This window comes from Sinohyriopsis cumingii, chromosome 11 (assembly GCF_028554795.1).
Source record: "Sinohyriopsis cumingii isolate HCF-2022 chromosome 11, ASM2855479v2, whole genome shotgun sequence".
Lineage (NCBI taxonomy): Eukaryota > Metazoa > Mollusca > Bivalvia > Unionida > Unionidae > Sinohyriopsis > Sinohyriopsis cumingii.
Genome location: NC_142971.1, coordinates 102,363,211 through 102,383,663, shown reverse-complemented (window position 1 = coordinate 102,383,663; position 20,453 = coordinate 102,363,211). Strand labels below are relative to the sequence as shown.

Here is a 20,453-nt window from a genome sequence, read left to right as displayed (position 1 = left end):
ACTGAAGATTATAGTACAGTCGTAGAAACGTTAACTGAAGAAATTAAACCGTAGAATTATCTACCATATGGCTAGTAGTGCTATATTTTAATACGTTATTATCAGACTGTAACCAATCAATAAATCGTTTTATATATCGCAATACATATTGCTATTTATATTCCAAGTGAAACCTGTATCTTGGTGTCTCCAGAATTAATCTCTGGACACTCAGTTTCATTACAGACTGAAACTACATTGACTCCAATCCATTTCCCCATCTGGAACTCTTGCAATCCGTCAGTTTTAAATCCCATGAAGGAATTGTCCATCGTACGCCAACGTCTCATTATGGTAAAAATGTGTATTTCAGAATGTCATGCCATAATTGTTTATCCATACGTTCAAAATCAGATTACGTGCAATAAGCCAAAGCAAGCGATCCACTGAGAGAAATAAACAAATACTGGTGACATTTCAAACTTTCATACTACCTTCAGCATTCGTACATTTCGAAACGAAATGATAGGTTGGTCATTTATATCTGGTTAAAGTAATCTTTGCATGAATACCGATTGATTAGAACACAGTAAACCGTGCCTTATAGTATACTTTCAGTTAAAACCAATCTAACGTAAAATTCGTAGAACTGACCTTGTAAGGTTCTATGATTATGGGTCAATTTCTATAAGTCGATTGATATGGGTCAAATACTATGGCTCGATTTCAATGGAATGATGACAATGGGTCGATTGCTATGGGTAAAGTCCGATTAATCAGACTAAACAAGTAGACAAAAAGGAACTTATTGTTTGTTTCTTTGTTTGTTTTTTTGTTTTGTTTTGTTTGTTTACATTACTGGAATGCCATCTAGGTTGCCATAATGACATTATTGCGTTCAGACATATTAGGTATGATATCAAACAGTTTCAAATAATATTTCCATTAGGCATAGTCATGTAAACTTGCGATATAGGTCCGATAGATATGTCAGTGCAAGGTCACAGCGGAGAATTAAGGAGTTTAGACAAGCGTAACTTAGCTGTCTGCACTCCCTCCCGTCTGTAGCACATATATGGAGTTATCTTTTCTTGTGCTTTATTGAGACTCGCTCTTTCTATGCAGCTTAATTTCTCTCTTTTGTGGATAATCTAACGAGAAATACTTATATTTCCTGGAGCTAAACTCTGCCTTGCCTCCGAAACTTAGACTAACTAATTTCCCGAGGGAAATTTGCTAAACCCTTGAATTCCATCTGGGTATACGCACCCGTTCGTTTATCGTAACCAGTCAGTATTATGTTCTCAAATTTTGCTTACACTCCCATCGAAGTCGGAATCATCTTCTCTAGTCTGCCTTTAGTAATTACTATTTTGAAAAATATAATTTTGCAATATATATTGGTATATCAAATTGTGAAAAGCCCATGCCGAATAAATGCGCATGTAAGTATGGTGTCAACAGTAAACTCGTGCTTCTACATTCTCTAGATCAGTGATGAATTTCCACTTATTAATCATTAATAAAATATGAAAATATTGAGAGAGAAAAAATATCACCGTTTTGCAATGAATTAAACATGTTATACTTTTTAAAAAGTACACTTGCTTTCCATACTATCTCTCATATCGTTAGGACAACAATACGTGGAAATATGTGGAGTGGTAGAGAAAAAGAATTAGTCAAAAATATCGTTCTAAAACAGAACATTTTTAAATATTACAATTTCTAAAGGCTTCTCTAATACGCTCCTTCTATCTCGGTATGTGTTGGTTGCTCCTTCAGCAAGCCAGTTTATCTCAATTAATCCAGATCTCACTCTTCCTCTCTGGATTTATTACGTTAAGCTGACAGATTAATTGACCAAGAGACGGATTTTAAAACAATCTTATAGTAAGCATCTTACACCCCTATCCCCTGTTAACCAGCATTACATCTGTAGTCTGTCATGGTACAGCTGGTAGACAAACATAGAGAGAGAAAAAGAGAGAGAGAGAGAGAGAGTAAGTAAAACAATGTTATAGTCAGTAGCAGTAGTACGGATAACGTATAGTACCTTAGATCAAATTGTGCATAACATTAAATTGCTTGAATTACTTCCTGCTATGGTTCATCATGTCGCTTAAACTCTCTCTCTCTCTCTCTCTCTCTCTTTCTCTCTCTCTCTCTCTCTCTCCATTTGCTTCATGTGCTAGTGATCGAATGACCGCAGTGAGTTCAGGGCTTTAAGCTTGCAATGTTTGTTAATGCTCTACTTTCTGGATTTAAACCAATTTTCATGTTTAAAAACCTTACGTATCTTTTAAAATAATTATTTGACAAATTTGAATTAAACTATCAGCCCAGAAAGAAGCAAAAGAGTTATGAATAGATACAACCCTTGCAGAAATGGTACTGGATATATAGAATTAATCCCCTCTGTCAACACTTGAAAAAGATTGAGATGCCAATATTTATAATGTAAAGAGATAATCATTAGTGGCTGACTCGGTATATACAGGTTGTATATTTTCGCGAACTGCTTAGTTCGATGAAATGAGCGAGTTTACCTTTTGTGATTGAACAACTTTTGAAATTAATTTATTTGACTAACCTAGGTAAAAGAGTTAAAATGCCACCTATTCACGGTTTTCTTTTGATGTCTCTGTGTATTGATATCAATGGAGAAATTCGGTTATCTGAAATGTGTTCTTAAATGGAGCGTAATGAAATCGACAAACTATCGTTGCTAAGAATAAACACTCAATAAGTGACTGCGCAAACTTTAGGATTAGAATATCGGGCTGACGAAATATCGAAGGCAAAATTATTTTCTTGTCGTTGCGCTTGTTGTTGATGAAAGGTATAATGTAATTATGCAGTTAATTTTATGTATTCGTTTCCATTGCAAGCTTTTATTTTACCATGTCAGATAATTTGCTTTTAGGGCAACTCATTTAGGGACTAAGCATGTACACAGGTGGAAGCTAGCAGAGCACAATTTTAAATTCCTGAGAGCAAAATTAGGGCTGGAGAGAGAGGACAACTGAATGTTAATCTTCGACTCCTTCTAAAATTGTAAGAGTTTTTGGAAAAGAATTTGTTTTTCATTTGAAATCATCAAGAAACAATCTTTTGTTGATCAGAATTCGTTTTTATCATGAGGATTTAGGTACGTCACCAACCTGCATTGTCACTACGATAAGATCATGTTTTTGTGCAGTATTTGCGTAGCAATTACATTCATTTAGGGTGCGGTGTGATTTTCCCGTAACTTTAATATAGTACTAGCAAACCCCAATACAATATATCATAGATCTATTTCTATTCTTACAATGACTAAATTAGTCCCCAATTTAAAAGATTTCATGATTGCTACAGTTCTAATAAATGACACCTTTCCAGCTATTATCCTCATCTAACCGATAATCAGTGTTTCTAATATTACGCAATGACATCATCTTTGTGAGAATACCTAACATTAAAGATGGCAACAGATACGAAAATGTGACAAATAATTGGATATATTTAATTGGCTTGGACGACGCTTGTATTGTTATCTCGTTTACTATGGATTTTATTTGCCCAAGGACAGAATTATCCTGAATTTTGCCCTCTGTCCATGTAAGTTCACACGCTAGCTATGACGTCATTCCTTGATACACATACTGTACTGTGCATATTATATGCCCAGTTTGCATTTTCTCCAATGTTATGCTTGAAAATAATGCAATCTGTAAGCCAGAAAAAAAGAATATTACCGACGTTCGTGTGGGCAGGATATGTGAGATATGACCATCAGGGAATAATATTCGTTCCAGGTTTGGATACAATTATGTCTCCAGTTTGGATATTTCTATCCTGACACACTCATACACATACAAACTAATCTATTGGTCAAGAGCCCTATGTGAAAATGTACATAAATATAATTATATGCAAATCGCAGTAACGTCTTTTAAGGTGTTGTAACAGTCAGAATACGTGCATATTACCATCTGGCATCAATAGATGGTATTCAATTTAAGTGTGACTCACATGCACCGTAGTTTTTGAAACCCAATTTAAATATGAGAAGTTAGAGTAAAATTCGATGGTAAATAAATGATCTACGGGTTGATCAACCATATATTTCTATCGAAAGTATTTAAACTGTAAATAAAAGAGAAAACTGTAGCGGAAATATATTCATATAGACTCCTGCCTTGTCCATCCCCTCAACCTGACCCTTGTCTTGCGTGTTATAAACAACCTATTCAGAGAGTTCACTTAAGTATACCTGATACGACATCCTCTGCTTGTATGCATTTATGAATGTATCTGTATTTGTTTCCCGGGTATTTTGAATATTCACATTCCAGGTTCTAAATCTGTAACCGCCCAGATAATGTAATGTCACGTTATATCAATAATATTGAGCATATATCATAGCAGATGGATTGATGGATACGATCATATTCGTTTTGTCAGAGTACGAACGACACTCATATTTTGAAACCTAAGATCTCGAAAACAATGATCCTGCCAAAACTATTTCCACAATTTCTCGTACAGGCACCGACGGTAGAGAGTAAGCATTTCTGAACGTTAGGATAAAAAACTTAAAGACTTACCAACGATGTTCATGGGATCCGCAATGAGGGTGACGTAAAGATCTGAACAGGCCAAATTCACAATGAAAATGGATTCAACGTCTCTGAGCGCCTTGGTCATTGCTACTGCCAGAAGAATTAAGATATTCCCGGCCGTCCCAACTACAGATGCCACAGCTAGGATTACAATGCATGGAACAACGATGTTCGGATGGGAATTTAAGAATTCGTGCCTCATGTATGCATGGTCACTATTTCTCGCAGTGTATTCAGAATTATTGAAAATATTGACGTCCAGAGGTGTTGATGTCATTTTGAAGGTACTCATCTTTTACACAGAAATTGTTTCATACTTTTGAAGGACTCGTCTTCTCTCATAGTCATTTTACCTTCTTTAATCTTTAATTCAGTTACTGATGCCATATACACAAAAATATGTTATAATGGAAATAAATTCCAGCTCTATTTTGAAAACATTTTCCCCAGAAATCGTCCATAATTTCCGTCGACCTCGTCTTACACAACTTTGTACATCGCAAACATCTATTAGATATATATATAATGTACAGAAAAAGGTAAATAATTATTAAAAGAACGTTATATTCACACAAACGTCATTGATAGAACCCAGTGGAATGAACGCCAGACAGACTTGTAGCAACTAATCAGAACTCTATGAGTTCTACTGTTGCATGCGATTACTGTCGAACACAGTTGTCGGATAGTTTTTAAAGCACTTGATCTCGTTGATTATATTCTGATAAAATTCGTGCCAATGCATTACCAGATATTCTATACCTGATGACTAGGCACTGAAGTTTGAGTGAAGTAAATAATATTCTGTTCACAGACGGTTTTATTCAGGTTGTGCGTTGTCTGTCATATCTCGCACACTACACAGAGTCATGAAATAGAAAATCCATTGACACCAAACCCAACACTCTCATAGGCATTTTCTCTGGCCAATAAAGGCAAAATGTCTACGCCTCTTCTATCCTTTTCTACTTACAAGGATTGGTGATCATGTTTAATATTTGCTTTCATTACTGCCTTATGGGTAACATCCCACAAGAATAAATCAGTTATCATTTTATTGCAACTGTTTTGCTTAATTATATCACATACTAACACTAAAGACAGTCGTAAACGTTTAATTGTTTCTGTATTGCTACCATGGTCATCATATTTCGAAGCACGGTGACGTAAAATTGGTGATATTTAGGGATTCTGAATATTTTTTATTTTCGATTTCATTAACTCCAATGGTTAGACGCCAATATTGTTCATAAGGAAGTGGTCTGTTTCATTCAAATTACGAGTCAAAGAAAGTATTCTAATTATTTGTATGTGAGAATTCCGAATTCAGAGTTACTTCGCTTATGCAAATGTATAAACCAGTACACTTGCCACCCACTTCCACACCAAAACATGTTAATTTTAATAAACATGTAGTTCGCAATGCATCAGGGTCAGGGTCAATTCGTCTTCACCAGTATGTGTTAGCATCTTTTTTATTTTATCAAAGCATATTGGTAAACACTAGTACCCACTATACCGTATCCTTATCTTTTTTTATTAACAGTTGTTAGAAATGTTGTAATCAGTATCCTTGAGGTCAACCTGGTGCAATGTTTATAAGATCATAAACGCTGTAGAGAATGTAAATGCTTTGCTTAGGAGAAATATGATTGGCTTCAAATAGCTTTTCTTCGAAAGTCTACCTTCCGCTTAGTGGCATGTAAATAGTTTCCTCAATGTAAACTGACGATCCTTTGTTTTCATTATCACAAGAACATAGTTAATATCGATTATGGTTCAATTAATTGGAGGCAAACATGTATTGTTCCAAACTTAATATTTACAAAGGCATTTCTCTTAGCTCAATCTTTCAATTAAAGATCTATATTTGCAGATATGGAAAACTCGACCTAGACAAGGAATTTCATTTCTAAGTGATTGTGACAATCTTTATAATTACTGATTTGGTTATAATAATTCTTTCCAAAGATATGTTTTCTATTGCTAACAAATAGAGTAATTTTGCTTTTACTTTTCTTAATAAGAGATGTTGTTAGTAAGTCTTGTTTTTTAAATTGAACATGCACTAAATTCAAGCTTTTGGTTTAGGACAATGTCAACGTTCTCACGTCCCAATAAGGTTGTCGTGCTTTCTTAATGAAGACATCAGCATTAAATTTAAAGTAAACAAAAATGCGTAGGCAACCCTTATTCCTATCAACCGTTCAATAACTCTTGCTGGAACGCTATACTATTGACTGGCTCTGATCTTACAAAAATAGCTCCAATGTAACAAAAAAGCAAAGAGCAAAACAAATATTTATGATGCCTAAAAACAGCACAGGTCATAAGGCTGAGAACAAACAAAGCCTGACGCAGTCACAATAATGAGGAACGGTATATATTTAAATTCATTATTTATAATAAGCAAATGCTATAGTCTCTTTCAAAATAACTGATGATCATAGATCTGTCAAAGGACACTATGTCTCAATAGATAAAAAAATGAAGCAACAATAATTCATTTAATTGTTAATTTAATGTATATCAATATGTCTCAAAATTCTTTACTGTCCTCAAATACCCTTTGTAGTATTTTTTCTTAGTAGAAGTTTTAACTAGACAATATTTTCTGCCTCAATATTTGGCAGATTTTGATATCTGTATTGAGATCTGAACCAATATTATTATTGATTGCCTTGGACATAATTTTGTACGCGATCAAATAAATTTGGATTTATATAGTCTGCGAATTTAAAAAAAATAAACCAAAGTTTTCTAAACAATCTGTACGATTTTATTTAAACAGTAAATAAGCAGATCAAAGTCATATAATCCTGACCAAAAATGAACAAAATGAAGCAGTATTGGGGCAGAGTGTCTTGATGTACTTAGTGAAATTGATTATTCGTAAAAAAAAGAATCTACAGAGTAATTAAAAATGTTAAACTAATAATCCTTCTTAAGAATTAACCTCACAAGCTCTTATTTAATAAGTTGCTATTATCATTGGCGCACAATTCAATTGTACTTGATTTGTATCAGTCAGATATTATATTTCTTTGGATTATTCTTCTTAGTTAAAATCATACTTTCAAATTCGTCGAATTTCTGTGAAAGCTCAGCAAAATTGCATTGACAGCAGAGATTGGATCGTAGCACAGATTGGATCACATCACAGATTGGATCACTTCACAGAATGGATCGCAGCACAACTGTAAATTGCCATTAAAAGAGATTGACCGGTGTGATCTATGTTTTCTATTTTTAAAAAAGTGTGTCCCGTAAAACTATTTGTTATGTACATTTGATTTAATTATATCTTTTTTAATATATATTTATTTCAGTTTTAAAAAATAGAACTTATTTATATGGTTGCTACTAATTTTGAATCAATGTCAACACCTGGTGTTTACCAAACCAACAGTTACGGTCAAACTATTATCTGGAAAAAGTATCATCTCCAGTGAATAAATTTACATTACAATAGCATGAAATGAACAGTAAATAAAATTTGAAACTGACAAACAAACAATTAAATTGAAATATCAAACGTACATAACAGATTATTTGTCCTTTATTATTTGATTTTTCTATTCAAACTCGTGTGAAGTGCAATGAAGGAAATTAAGTATAAAAAACTTGCACGCTGATAAGAAACATTTTATAAATCAGGGGAATTTCTTTGAAATCACACTCATGAGGAGAATGGCATAAATGTGAAATAGTGTATCAATTCTTTCCAAATAAATCAATGTGTTAAAGACAATGAATTTTGTTCCTGACAATCAAGATCGCAGAAGACACAGAGCAAAGAACAATGCACTGAAAGCATATTCATTAGATCCGTCTATTTCCTGTCATACTATGTCTTAAACAAAATTATCGTTCAAACACATTCCTGTTAATTTGTTCAATAGTTTATTTCTTAATCTGGCATCAATACAAAATCATAAAACCGTTATCAACCTGATTAAAACCATTCTTTATTTCTTGCGTGCATGTTCGTTGCGGCAAATAATGAGAGTACTCGCTTGTAAATCAGACAAAAATCAATGGTGAAGATTTTAAGGTCAAGTATTCTCCTAGCCATATATTAATTGCATAGTATGGACTTTAATGGAAATGACGTAATAATTGAAAGATAAAGTTAGTTTACATAACATTTTCTGATGCAAACTAGCTCCAACATAGATAGCTATGGTGCTTTGCTCCATGTGAGATGATTAGGAAAGCTTATGTTATGTATATTTAATTTAATTGTTTGTTATTTATTTTTTATCGCATGTTATTAAAGTAGCATTGTATGCTGGACTCGACCTTGGCCAAAATTCAGTTTATTTCTGCTTGACCTGTTTGACTATTTTATTCTCTTCTGTGTAAACAATTAATTCATAGCTACATTATCTGTGTGTGAAAGGGCTTAATATCAGGATCATTATTAATAGAAAAAGTAAATATGTTTATTTGGGTCTAGGTATTGTAATTTTCTAAGTGTAATCCAGGTTATGGTTTTCATTTTGTAAATATAGAAGCATTCTAAAATTTTTTTCCGTTAAGTAATACGTTTTTTCAAAACAAAAATCAAAATACTAATTGTGACCTGAGGTCAAGTAGAGAATTATATATTCTTGTAGCTTAGAGTGTTATTTCATTCGTCCTTTAAGTCTTACTACAATCAAGTTGTATTATATGTTGCGACCCGTAATTTGGGGCTGAATTTTATTTCTTCAAATTATTGAATTCAAGTGCTTATTTTCTCTGGAAATACAAAAATGTTCTGATAAATTCTTGAATAGAGATATTCATTGGAATTTATTATCAATTCTAACCTGGAATTATATTAATGTAGTTCGACAAAAGACTGGTGACACTTCCACACTTTATAAGCTACCAGACACATCATCGCCTTCTGTTTTTGGATTTATTCTGGACTTTTACTGCATTTTATTCAGGACATTAAATAATTAGGACTTGTGTCTGTAATTTTTGGATTATTTTGGGATATAAATCGCAATACCGTAAGTTCGTGTTTTCTATTTTAACCCTGTATTCAAGGAAAATAAATTATTTCTTAAATTTCACAAAGCTTGTTGTCTTTCACTCTTTTCTGTTATTAATTTAAAAGCATAGATTCGTAAAAGAAAACTGGGCGCTGATCCTTGGGATTTCTCTAAAATATTTCAGAAAACTTTGTTTTTGAAATTTTGATTCACCTTGTTTTGGAATTTTCTAAATCAAAATTATTATTTCACAATTTACACAATTTTAGTGAAACCAACTAGCTTTCATAACGTCATCTAAAGTGAACATCTTTATTTCAAATCCTCCCCAGGAACAGTTAGACTCCTTGCAAAAAGGATGAATTGCTTCAGATTGCCTGAAAATGTGATCTTCCTGAAGGAAAGACGTCTTTATCGAAGCAAGAAATAAAAAATATTTTAGTTCAATATTTTGAGGAAAAGAATGTTCTAGATAGAAGTAATTTGGATTTGATTCTTAAGTCTGTATCAGACTCTACCATTCAAAGTAAAGGAATTAAAACTACAATACAAGATGGAATTAGAGTTAAGGAAGCTTGGGCTTCAGAAAGAGAAAGAAGAAAAACAAATGCAGTTACAGAAAGAAGAAAAATTAGTGCAACTGGAGAAAGAGGAAAGAGAGAGTCAAATGCTTTTGGAGAGATAAGAGAGAGGGACAAATGCATTTACAAGAAGAAGAAAAACAAAGGCAATTAGAGAGAGAGGAAAGTGACAGGAAACTGCAATTAGAGAAAGAGGAGAGAGAGAGAGACAACTGCAGTTAAAGAAAGAGCAAATGCAATTGGGGAAAGAGAAAAGAGAGACACAAATGCAAATGCAGAGAGAAAGACAAGAGGAAGAAAGAGAATATCAATTTAGATTTTTTTTAAAAATTAGAGTTGGCAAGTGAAAAGCACATCCCCACTTTACACACAAATTCAAGTTTTTATGTTACTAAAAATACTATATTAGTACCACCTTTTAAGAGAAAAAGAAGTAGATAAGTATTTTCCTCATTTTGAAAATATTGCTTCAAATTCAAAATGGCCAAGAAAGCATTGGGCAGTATTATTACAGAGTGCACTTTTTGGCAAAACCCGAAACATCTTTGCTTCCCTGTCAAGTACAAAAAAAGTGCTGACTATGAAATTGTTGAGGAATGCATCTTGAAGGCTTATGAGTCAGTCCCTGAGGCTTATCGACAAAAATTTAGAAAGTATAAACTCATGTCGAATTTGCAGGAGAAAAGAGCAGTTATTTGATAGGTGGTGCTTAGCGAAGAAAGTTGATCAAGATTACGAAAATCTCAGATAAATCATATTAGTTGAAGAGTTCAAAAATTGCGTCCATAGTAATGTGAAGACATCTTGATGAGCATAAGGTTGAAACTTTAGAAAATGCTGCTTGTACTGTTGAAGCCTATTCCTTATCTCATAAAGCTTTGCCGTTAGTTTTCCAGTCAGCAGTTGTCTGGTAAAACAAATGTGTTTCAGTCTAATACAAGCCCTTTTAAATTTTAATCTGGCACAACTTTTAGAAATCACGTTTCTGATCAAATTGACCATAAGTCTTTATTTCTTCCTGCGTGTCTAAGAGGTCACGATCACGATCATGTATTGAAACCAATACATTTGTTGCGCAAAAAAATCTCGGTCTGTTTTATTATGGGGGATAATTCACCATTCATGTCGACGGGTTATATATCACTCTTGGGTGATTCGGCCAATCATATCTCTATTAAAATGTTAAGGGACGCAAGAGCTTCTCTTATTATCTTTTATTATCAGGTACTTTGCCTTTTTTCTGAGATGTCTTCTAATGAGAGTGCTCTTATTCAGGGAGTAGAGTGCCGCTCTGTTAAATGTTCATTTCCATTGGGTACATTTGTCATCAGACTTAGTCTCAGGACCCGTGACAGTCGGAACGGTGTCGTCTTTACCAATTGAGGGCATACATTTATTACTAGGCAATGACCTAGATGGAGATAAGGTTATGATTATTCCACTTGTAACTGACAAGCCTTGGTTGGATCATAAAGTCGATCCTATTGAGAGAGAAAAAAAATCCCTGATTTATATCCAGCTTGTACAGTTACTAGAGCTATGGCAAACAGAACTCTAGGGAATGGTGTTGATCAGGAAAGTATTCCTTTGGCTGACACGTGTATTGGGCAGGCTTTCAAAGGGCCACTTTCACTCCTCGTTTGGATCAATCAAAGAGTATTAATCACAGTGATCCTCTTTTGACTATTCATTTTCTTTTATCTAATCAGGGTGACAAACGACACTCATTTGAACAAGAAAACGATCTCGAGATCTGTTTGTTTCAAAGAGCCACTAGTGAAACTGAAGCCACAGAAGTACCTGTTTGTTATTTCGCTAAAAATTGGATTTTTATGAGAAACTGGAGACCACTTGGGATACCTATTTGTGATGTGTGGTCAGTTAACTATCAAATTGCAATTCCCAAACGTACAGACAGGAAATTCATAGTCTGGCCCATGAAACTCGCTTGGCTCTTCATATAGGAATTAATAAGACTGATCACTAGATCTTGAATCACTTCACATTAAACTTTCACATTTGCTGCAACAAGTAAAGAATGAACTAAAACAGTCATTAATTGATTATGGGCACTTAATTCCTGATGTTCCTACAAGAATAAATAAAATCTATTATGACGTTGAATTAGTAAATTCGACAAAGTTAACATTTCTCTATGATTATAGATTAAATATTAGAATTAATATACATGGAAGTAACATATTTATCTGGGTCTCAGTCTAGACCATGGGTATTACCCCATATGACTAACCTGGTCTACATGTTGTTTCCCATGTTTTTCTATTATAATTTTTGTAACAGATTTTATCTTGCTGACAAATTTGAATTTTCTTGAAATAATTGTTTGATCCTCATTCTGGTTCTACGCTTTTGTCTTAGCTTTTTTTAATGTTGTTTACTTGAGAAATTGCCCATTCTTGCACTTAAGATCTGAGGCAGAATCAGTTTTATTGTCGTGTTCAGTATATCATTTGGAAGGAATTATTTTTAAAAATTATTATTCACTTTAAATACAAAATGCTCACCAATAATATTCTTAGACTGGAACATTAATTTGGTATCATTGTGATTTCAGACAAGAATATTTTGGGGATCGTATTAATGTGATACATCCAAAAACTGTTGCCATCGTCACATTATATGTAATTTTGTTCATGACTGTAAATTGCAATTATCATCTATAATTAAGATATTAGAGATTTAATTTTTGTGGACTGGTATGAAATTGTAACATAAGATATTAAATGTGCAGACTGCATAGGATCTCTAAATTTGTGTTTGCATAAGTAATCGTAATATTAATAATAACACTAATAAAACCTGCTGAAACGTTAGGGGTATTTACTCATTGGCTGGTGGTGTCAGGAGTGTTCTTAGAAGAAAACAATTATTTTCCATTGGATGGGTTAGGTCACATGGGTTCTTTTATGATGTATATTTGCGAAAGGTCCGTGGCTAGCAGTTGTTCAGTCTTATTTTATATGTACTTTTTGTAACATGGAGTCTGCAGATGTATACTATATTTGTTAGGTATTATTGTTGAGGATGCACTTGTTAGGGCTATTCATTTTAATTACAAAGTGCTCTTTGGACTACAACATTGTACTGAAACTATTGTGAATTTCTTCAAATTAGCTCGACAAAATGTCATTGTGATACATCAGAACTTTTGTTAGACCAGTACATTCGTGGATTTGAAATGCATTCATATCATTCGATTCATTTGTACTTGAATAGAACATTTCAGGATAATTTTGGATTCAGTTCATAATGCTGTAGGTTCTTCTTAAATTTTCTTTTCATAACTTTGATAATTAAATTATTTATCAAATTTTACACAGTTTGTTGTTTTTTGTGTTCCTTTACTTTGTTTATAATCATAGAATCGTAATAATTTACTTTCAGTTTTTCGCATATATATTTATTATTTGAACACAGGTTTTATCTTGTTACTTTGTTATTTAAAATTTACGGTACCGCACATACTATCAATTATTGATACTGTTAAATACCTCAAGTCAGGTTGATGATGTATGCATAAGAAAATAACGTCATCTACTTAACCATTGTTCCATGCCCAACAAAATGCTTATGCATTCATCTTAGCGATGAGTTAATGAACATTTCTTCGCTGGGACTACGACATCATTAAACATAAAACAAGCATTAAATGATATAATGCTTTTATGAATTTCATCTTATCTGCAAACTAATTCCTACGTGTACATTTAAACATATAAATTACTTAACTATCTAAAGTGGTTGTTTGTCATCTTATATAAACATTTTACATCATCGATAAATTCGAGTAATGAGGACTAGCTGATAGTAAATTGTAATAGTTTTATTAAGTCTATAACAATCACGTAATAATTTTAAGTAATGATGAACATAAAATATTTATAATGCTACCAATGTTTCGAGTTGGTCTTTCGTCTTCAAATTATATCTTGGAAACGAAATAAAACCTCTGCAGGTATTTAATTTGATCACCGTCTCTGATAATATTACGAGAGGTTCCTTTTATACGGTTCAAAATATAGCTATTTATTGCTTACAGATAAAGACGAATTAACCTTCTAAATTGATAGTTCTGTTTGAATATGGCGCTGCCAATTACAAACGACATGTTAAAAATAAATTACCGTGAAAGACACAAAGTGTTGAGTTAAAGCCAAAATGGTGTTCTTGTTACAAAGTGAATCAATTTTTTATATATGTCAAATAACCATGAGTTTGAGTAGAACCTGCTTACAACGTAACATTTGCAAAGTATTCGGTTCGTTTAAATACAAAAGGATAAAAAAAGAAATATAATATAACTGATTTCTTTTCCCAAAAGAATAAAGTCGCTTGAGGTTTTAAAACAACATTATATAATACCAAAATTTATGAATAAGTAAATGTTTAATACATACGGTTAAAAACACCAAACAGCAGCTTTATTTTATGACCAAACCAATTTCAGCCCAGTATTTGTTTATTAATTACTATTTTTGCCGATTATCTACAGCTGAAAGGGGCATTCAATTAGAGTTCAGCAAATAGTGGGAGAATCGTGAACTTGTATTTACTCAAAGAAATTTCATTTCTTTTTTCCATCACCTCTGTTTGAAATATTAGCCATAAAACTATGATGTTTTTCAGAAACCATCCGTGTATTACTCTGAAGTGATTAAGTCACGACTGATTTGTTTCCGCTTAAAAACAAAATATGACCTCACACCAATTATAATTTCATTATACTGATTGACGTATTTTCTTCAAAAAGACACTAGACGGATGTTTCTCTAAGATCTGTCATTCAATATCAGTATTTTTATATCATATTCAGAAGTACATAATTTGTCTCAGCCAGTAAAGTAGGCTCCAGGAATCATTTTGTCTTTTATTATTCCAATTTAGAAGTATAAATAAAACGTAATTCCTTTCATTGACTTGGTACACCAATGGTTGACTAAATTATTTAATTCTAACACAACATTATTTACATACGACATTAAACACATTTAAAGACTTGCAATTACCATAATAGCGTTGTATCGTTTGGTGAATGTTTGCCTTATCCTTGGATCGCATTGTTTTCTGAATTGGGAAAATAAGAACAAGTGTTGAATTTAATTTTGTTAGTTGTGGCCTTTCCAAAAGTTAGGACTGACATTACATAGTTTCTAGATCTGAAAATTAAGTTCTTCATGCAGAACACAGTTATATAGTCTTTGAATTAAAATCTCGTGCAGATTCTTTTCACGTTAAAATGGGATCATTTTATCAAAGGCCAATGTAATCAGTTCATTATTTTCGCTGAAGAAAGATATTCTGGACATAATAGGAAACGTTCCTCCTCCATTTTTTCCAGTTTGCATCCTTATCTCTGAAAAGAGGGAACAAAGATTGATGATACGTGGTAATTAATTATGTACGGCCTAATGGCACATGGAATACGGTTTGTAGTCATTATTTTTATCGAAACGAACCACTGTACAAATATCATTAGAGATTCTGACCCTATCATTATACTGCTCAAGAAAGCATTCGTATTGATACTCAAACTTGAACAGTTCTTAATAACAATGAAAATATGGTCTAGGTCTTTTGCAAAATATGTGAGGCTTTCCACAGTTTCGGGCATGGTTGTATTTGGTACACACTAAAAAATGTGCAAGCAGACATCAACCCTTAAAATGATTTAGGCGCTATCTGTCTGAGGGAAAGCAGCTTGAGGAGTTAAATTCATGTCGATCGAAACTTACGCCAGCTCAAACAGTGTTCTATACCCAAAACTATGTGTTTTGTTCAGCTTTGACGGGAATAACGAGTTTGATATGGCATAAGGACTCGTCCAGGCCCGCCTGTCGATAGGTATTCATTAGTCTAATCAACGAGTTCTTTCCCCAGACTCGGTTCGAAACACATCATATACATTTATGTGTAATATTAGTAGTAATGGAAACTGGTCATCAGTTGGAAATGATATTTGCAATTTTTTCAAATTTGAGCTCGCTTAGGCATTTAAACTTTAAATTTACCATAAAGACCTTATGACAGATAAAGGTACCAAGCAAGAGGTATCAAACTTTTGCGTGAGTTTGGCTTTGACAATCGATGTTTCCCCTATTTACAAGGACCTCGATGAAACAGTTCCTCAGTTATACGTTACTCATAAAATTATAATATCATTATGTAATTACAGATAGGAACCTTAAGCTGTATATTATTAAATTTAGAGTGTAGCACTTCTGTAAATCTACGCGGGATACTTATTGCAAATCTTAATCAACAACGTTTGACTGCTACGAATGAAGTGCAACTTCAAGGTTAATCTGATTAACATATAATCTAAAGTGTTTCGTGTTTAGGTTATTCAAGATTTTGTTAGAGAAACAATATAATGTTCATAATTTTCTTCGTATGTTAGTAAGTGATTCCTTGTAATAATTATGTAAATATTAAATCTGTATGACGCATATTCATGTATTTTATTTACTAATACTTGCCTCCTCGCTTCTCTCTCTCTCTCTCTCTCTCATCACGAATATATTAAGTGCTTTTTATGAAAGGGATGGCTATATCCACGTCGGAAAACTGTTGCCCAACTCCAGCTGTATTTAACTTTTTTAATGGCAATGAAATATGTTGAAAATACCATTTATTTGGCTGTTGATAGACAACCTAGGTAAATAGAGGATGCTTGGAGATAGCATTTATTTGGTTGTTGATAGACAACATAAGTAAAAGAAGATGCTTGAAGATAACATTTATTTGGCTGTTGATAGACAACCGAGATAAAAAGAGGATGCTTGAAGATAGCATTATTTGGCTGTTGATAGACAACATAGGCAAAAGAGGATGCTTGAAGATAACATTTATTTGGCTGTTAATAGACAACATAGTTAAAAGCGGATGCTTGAAGATAACATTTATTTGGCTGTTGATAGACAACCTTGGTAAAAAGAAGATGCTTCAAGATAGCATTATAAAAATATCAATTTCCTAAATCACATATCTTTTCAGTTGGTCATGATTTGTGTTTAATAAAACATGGGACGCAAAATTCAGCAAATATTGTTAACTTTGGAATAATTCTTGCTTTCGCACTAAAATAATTTGTGCTTTTTCCTTAATAAAATGGATCGAGATAAATGGACCTGCAGTTATTAAAAAAGGTAAAGCAAACAAACAAGCTATCAGCCCTGAAAATAGTACACCTTTTTTTGTGCCCAGTATTGAGTCCTTGATCTGCATGTCTTTTATATATGATTTATTACGAAAATAATCTAAATTTGTAGTACAGTAATAACCAATTCAATGTTAACCTAATAGGATTGATGTCACGTACCGACTTATGATATAAATAAGTATGATTTCTAGAATAGCAGATTCATGTGGTACTCTGTAATAAGAATATACCATATTGTGTACTGTTTGCTGAGGTATCGTGACTGTGCGCGTCCATTGAAACATTCGAAATACTGGTCGATCGGGAAAACTTCGAATAAAGATTTGATCATGAAAACCAAATGGAATTATTTTAATAAAACTTTGTCATACATTGTAAGTAAAATGAATGCGATTACTTTTTATTTATGTGTAGCTTTCAAAGATCGAGCACATCATTTATGAAAGTTAAAGGAAAGAAACATTTTGCAAAGGTCAAATGTCCATTATTAAGAAGGTTTACTGCATCACATACTTGTTTTGAAATTTATTTAGATTTTATTGATATATTGCAGTTGTGAGTTCTCAGTTGAAGATATTTAGAAAATGTCGTCATTTTATTAGTAAACTGGGGAAATATCTTCCTTCCAAAAGCAGACGATAGTCTTAAAATGATGCAGAGTCAAACCAAATGATGCCGCATTTTTTACTACCACATGCGGATAATATTGGGAATGATTCCACATTCTTCACTACCATATGCCAAAAATATGCTGGGAATAATGTCCCATACTGTTCACTATCATACGCCGATCAAACGATGAAAGATAATTTGAATCGTGCATACTTCTTTAATAACTAAGACCAGAATCTCGAATTTATTAAGTAATTTAAGTATTTGCTACTACCAGACGGTCCTTTAAAATTATCAGGATATGTAGTAAAATTTGAAGAAGAAAAAACAATGAGATTCGTATTAGGTATGCTATTTTTATTCCTCAGTCTATTATTCTGCCATATAGTGTCTTAATGAAATCATTGATTCTCCACTAACCGTCCTGGTAATTTTTAAAAACATCTATCGCCAAATATCAGTACAAAGTGTCATAGCTCTGCATCAGCACTATTAAATCATATAGCACGCTTCATCATTTTCATCGCTTTATATGCTGAGAATAATATAATGTAAATAGATAAGAATAACTAAAAGATTAACGCTAAGCAGATCCTCTTACAGCAAAAGATCATGCCATTTCATGCATTACTAAGGATACGGGAGAATATCTGATGAGCACAATAAGTTTACGTATTCTTTTGTTATCAACGTTCGCGACCATTCATACTAATATGGCTCTTGATTCCCGCAATGAATAATGTTGGTATTTCAGATTGTAATCCATCCATGGTGCACTAAAACGTTTATATAAACACCTTTGTAACAGTATGATATCGCTTCTATACTCTCTAGATCGGTGTTAAATTCCCCGTTAATCATTAACGTCGCAAGTAAAGGAAACAAAAATGAATAATCTCGGCTTTCTAAATGAAAGTACACCTATTCGTCGAGATCCATTCTGCTTCCCTTCTCTCTCTCTCTCTCTCTCTCTCTCTCTCTCTCTCTCTGTCATGCATAAGGGGCAAAATACGTGGAAATACGTGGAATGAGAGAGAAATAAAGAATTTGGGCTTCATGAAACCTTTAAAACTGACCCTGCACCAAGTAACGTAAAAGAACCAGGGTCGTCGTAATTTGAGTTTGCTTTTTATAAAACTATAATAATAATATGTATGGTGTGCATTATCCAAATGGGAGGCCTTCATTGCAGACTTTTTAGTTGGGTTCCTGCTGTCAAAACAAATGAAATATTGAATTTTCATAATGCCTTACTGCTGAATCATAGCATAATAATTATTATCAATGAATTTGCTTATATTGCATAGTATTCATTATGAAATACTTTGCTTATATTGCATAATATTTATTTATGAAATACTTTGCTTATATTGCATAGCATTCATCATGAAATACTTTGCTTATATTGCATAGTATTCATCATGAAATACTTTGCTTATATTGCATAGTATTCATTATGAAATACTTTGCTTATATTGCATAATATTTATTTATGAAATACTTTGCTTATATTGCATAGTATTCATTATGAAATACTTTGCTTATATCGCATAATATTTATTTATGAAATACTTTGCTTATATTGCATAGTATTCATCATGAAATACTTTGCTTATATTGCATAGTATTCATTATGAAATACTTTGCTTATATTCCATAATATTTATTTATGAAATACTTTGCTTATATTGCATAATATTTATTTATGAAATACTTTGCTTATATTCCATAGCATTCATCATGAAATACTTTGCTTATATTGCATAGTATTTTTTGTGGAATACTTTGCTTCTATTGCATACTACTCATTAAAAACCATTGTGCTTTTATTGGATGTTATTTATTATCAATCACTTTGCTTCTATTGCATAATATTCATTATATAACACCGTGCCTATTGTATATTATTCATTATCAAATACGTTGCATCTGTTGCAAAGGGTAATCATAGAGTTATCAGGAAGCCTCTTCCACTTGAAACTGATGATGACAAATGAATGGATATTTTTTATTGTCAGCATTCCAATATAATTTATGATTGTCAGCATTCCATTATAATTTGTGATTGTCAGCATTCCATTATAATTTATGATTGTCAGCCTTCCATTATAACTTATAATTGTCAGCATTCCATTATTATTTATGACTGTCATCATTCCATTATAATTTGTGATTGTCAGCATTCCATTATAATATATGATTGTCAGCGTTCCATTATAATTTATGATTGTCAGCATTCCATTAAAGGTATTTTCCTACGTTTGTCCTGTTATTCAAGTGCATCATATTAATGTTCAATTTTAGTCAACTTCATCCTTCAGAAGCAAAAACAGTATATGACCTCCATATATCATTCGCAGAAACTTGTTCACTCTTTCCGGCCTTGTGCTGTATTTTCTAACATTATCAAGATATACTTGTCAAGTAGTGCCGGGTTAGGGCCCAACATAGCCCTACGCACAAAAATATTATGTCCCCCCCCCCCCCCAATTGTGAAATTCAAAGAAAG

General features: G+C 32.8%; 1 protein-coding gene across 3 annotated transcripts in view; it reads right to left on the bottom strand.

The window, feature by feature from the left end:
* Positions 1-5,357, bottom strand: part of LOC149789183 (melatonin receptor type 1B-A-like) — a 194,624-nt gene extending 189,267 nt beyond the window's left edge. The window contains exon 1 of one of the 3 annotated variants that reach the window (XR_016424473.1): positions 4,572-4,704. Coding sequence is in view for 1 of the 3 variants with exons in the window: in XM_089975833.1 (XP_089831959.1) it covers positions 4,572-4,878 (307 nt within the window). In the remaining 2 variants the exon portion in view is untranslated. Of the gene's footprint in view, positions 1-4,571 lie in introns of all 3 variants that reach the window. The other 2 variants (XR_016424474.1, XM_089975833.1) reach the window with 2 other exon arrangements.
* Between the last annotated feature and the right edge of the window lie 15,096 nt (positions 5,358-20,453).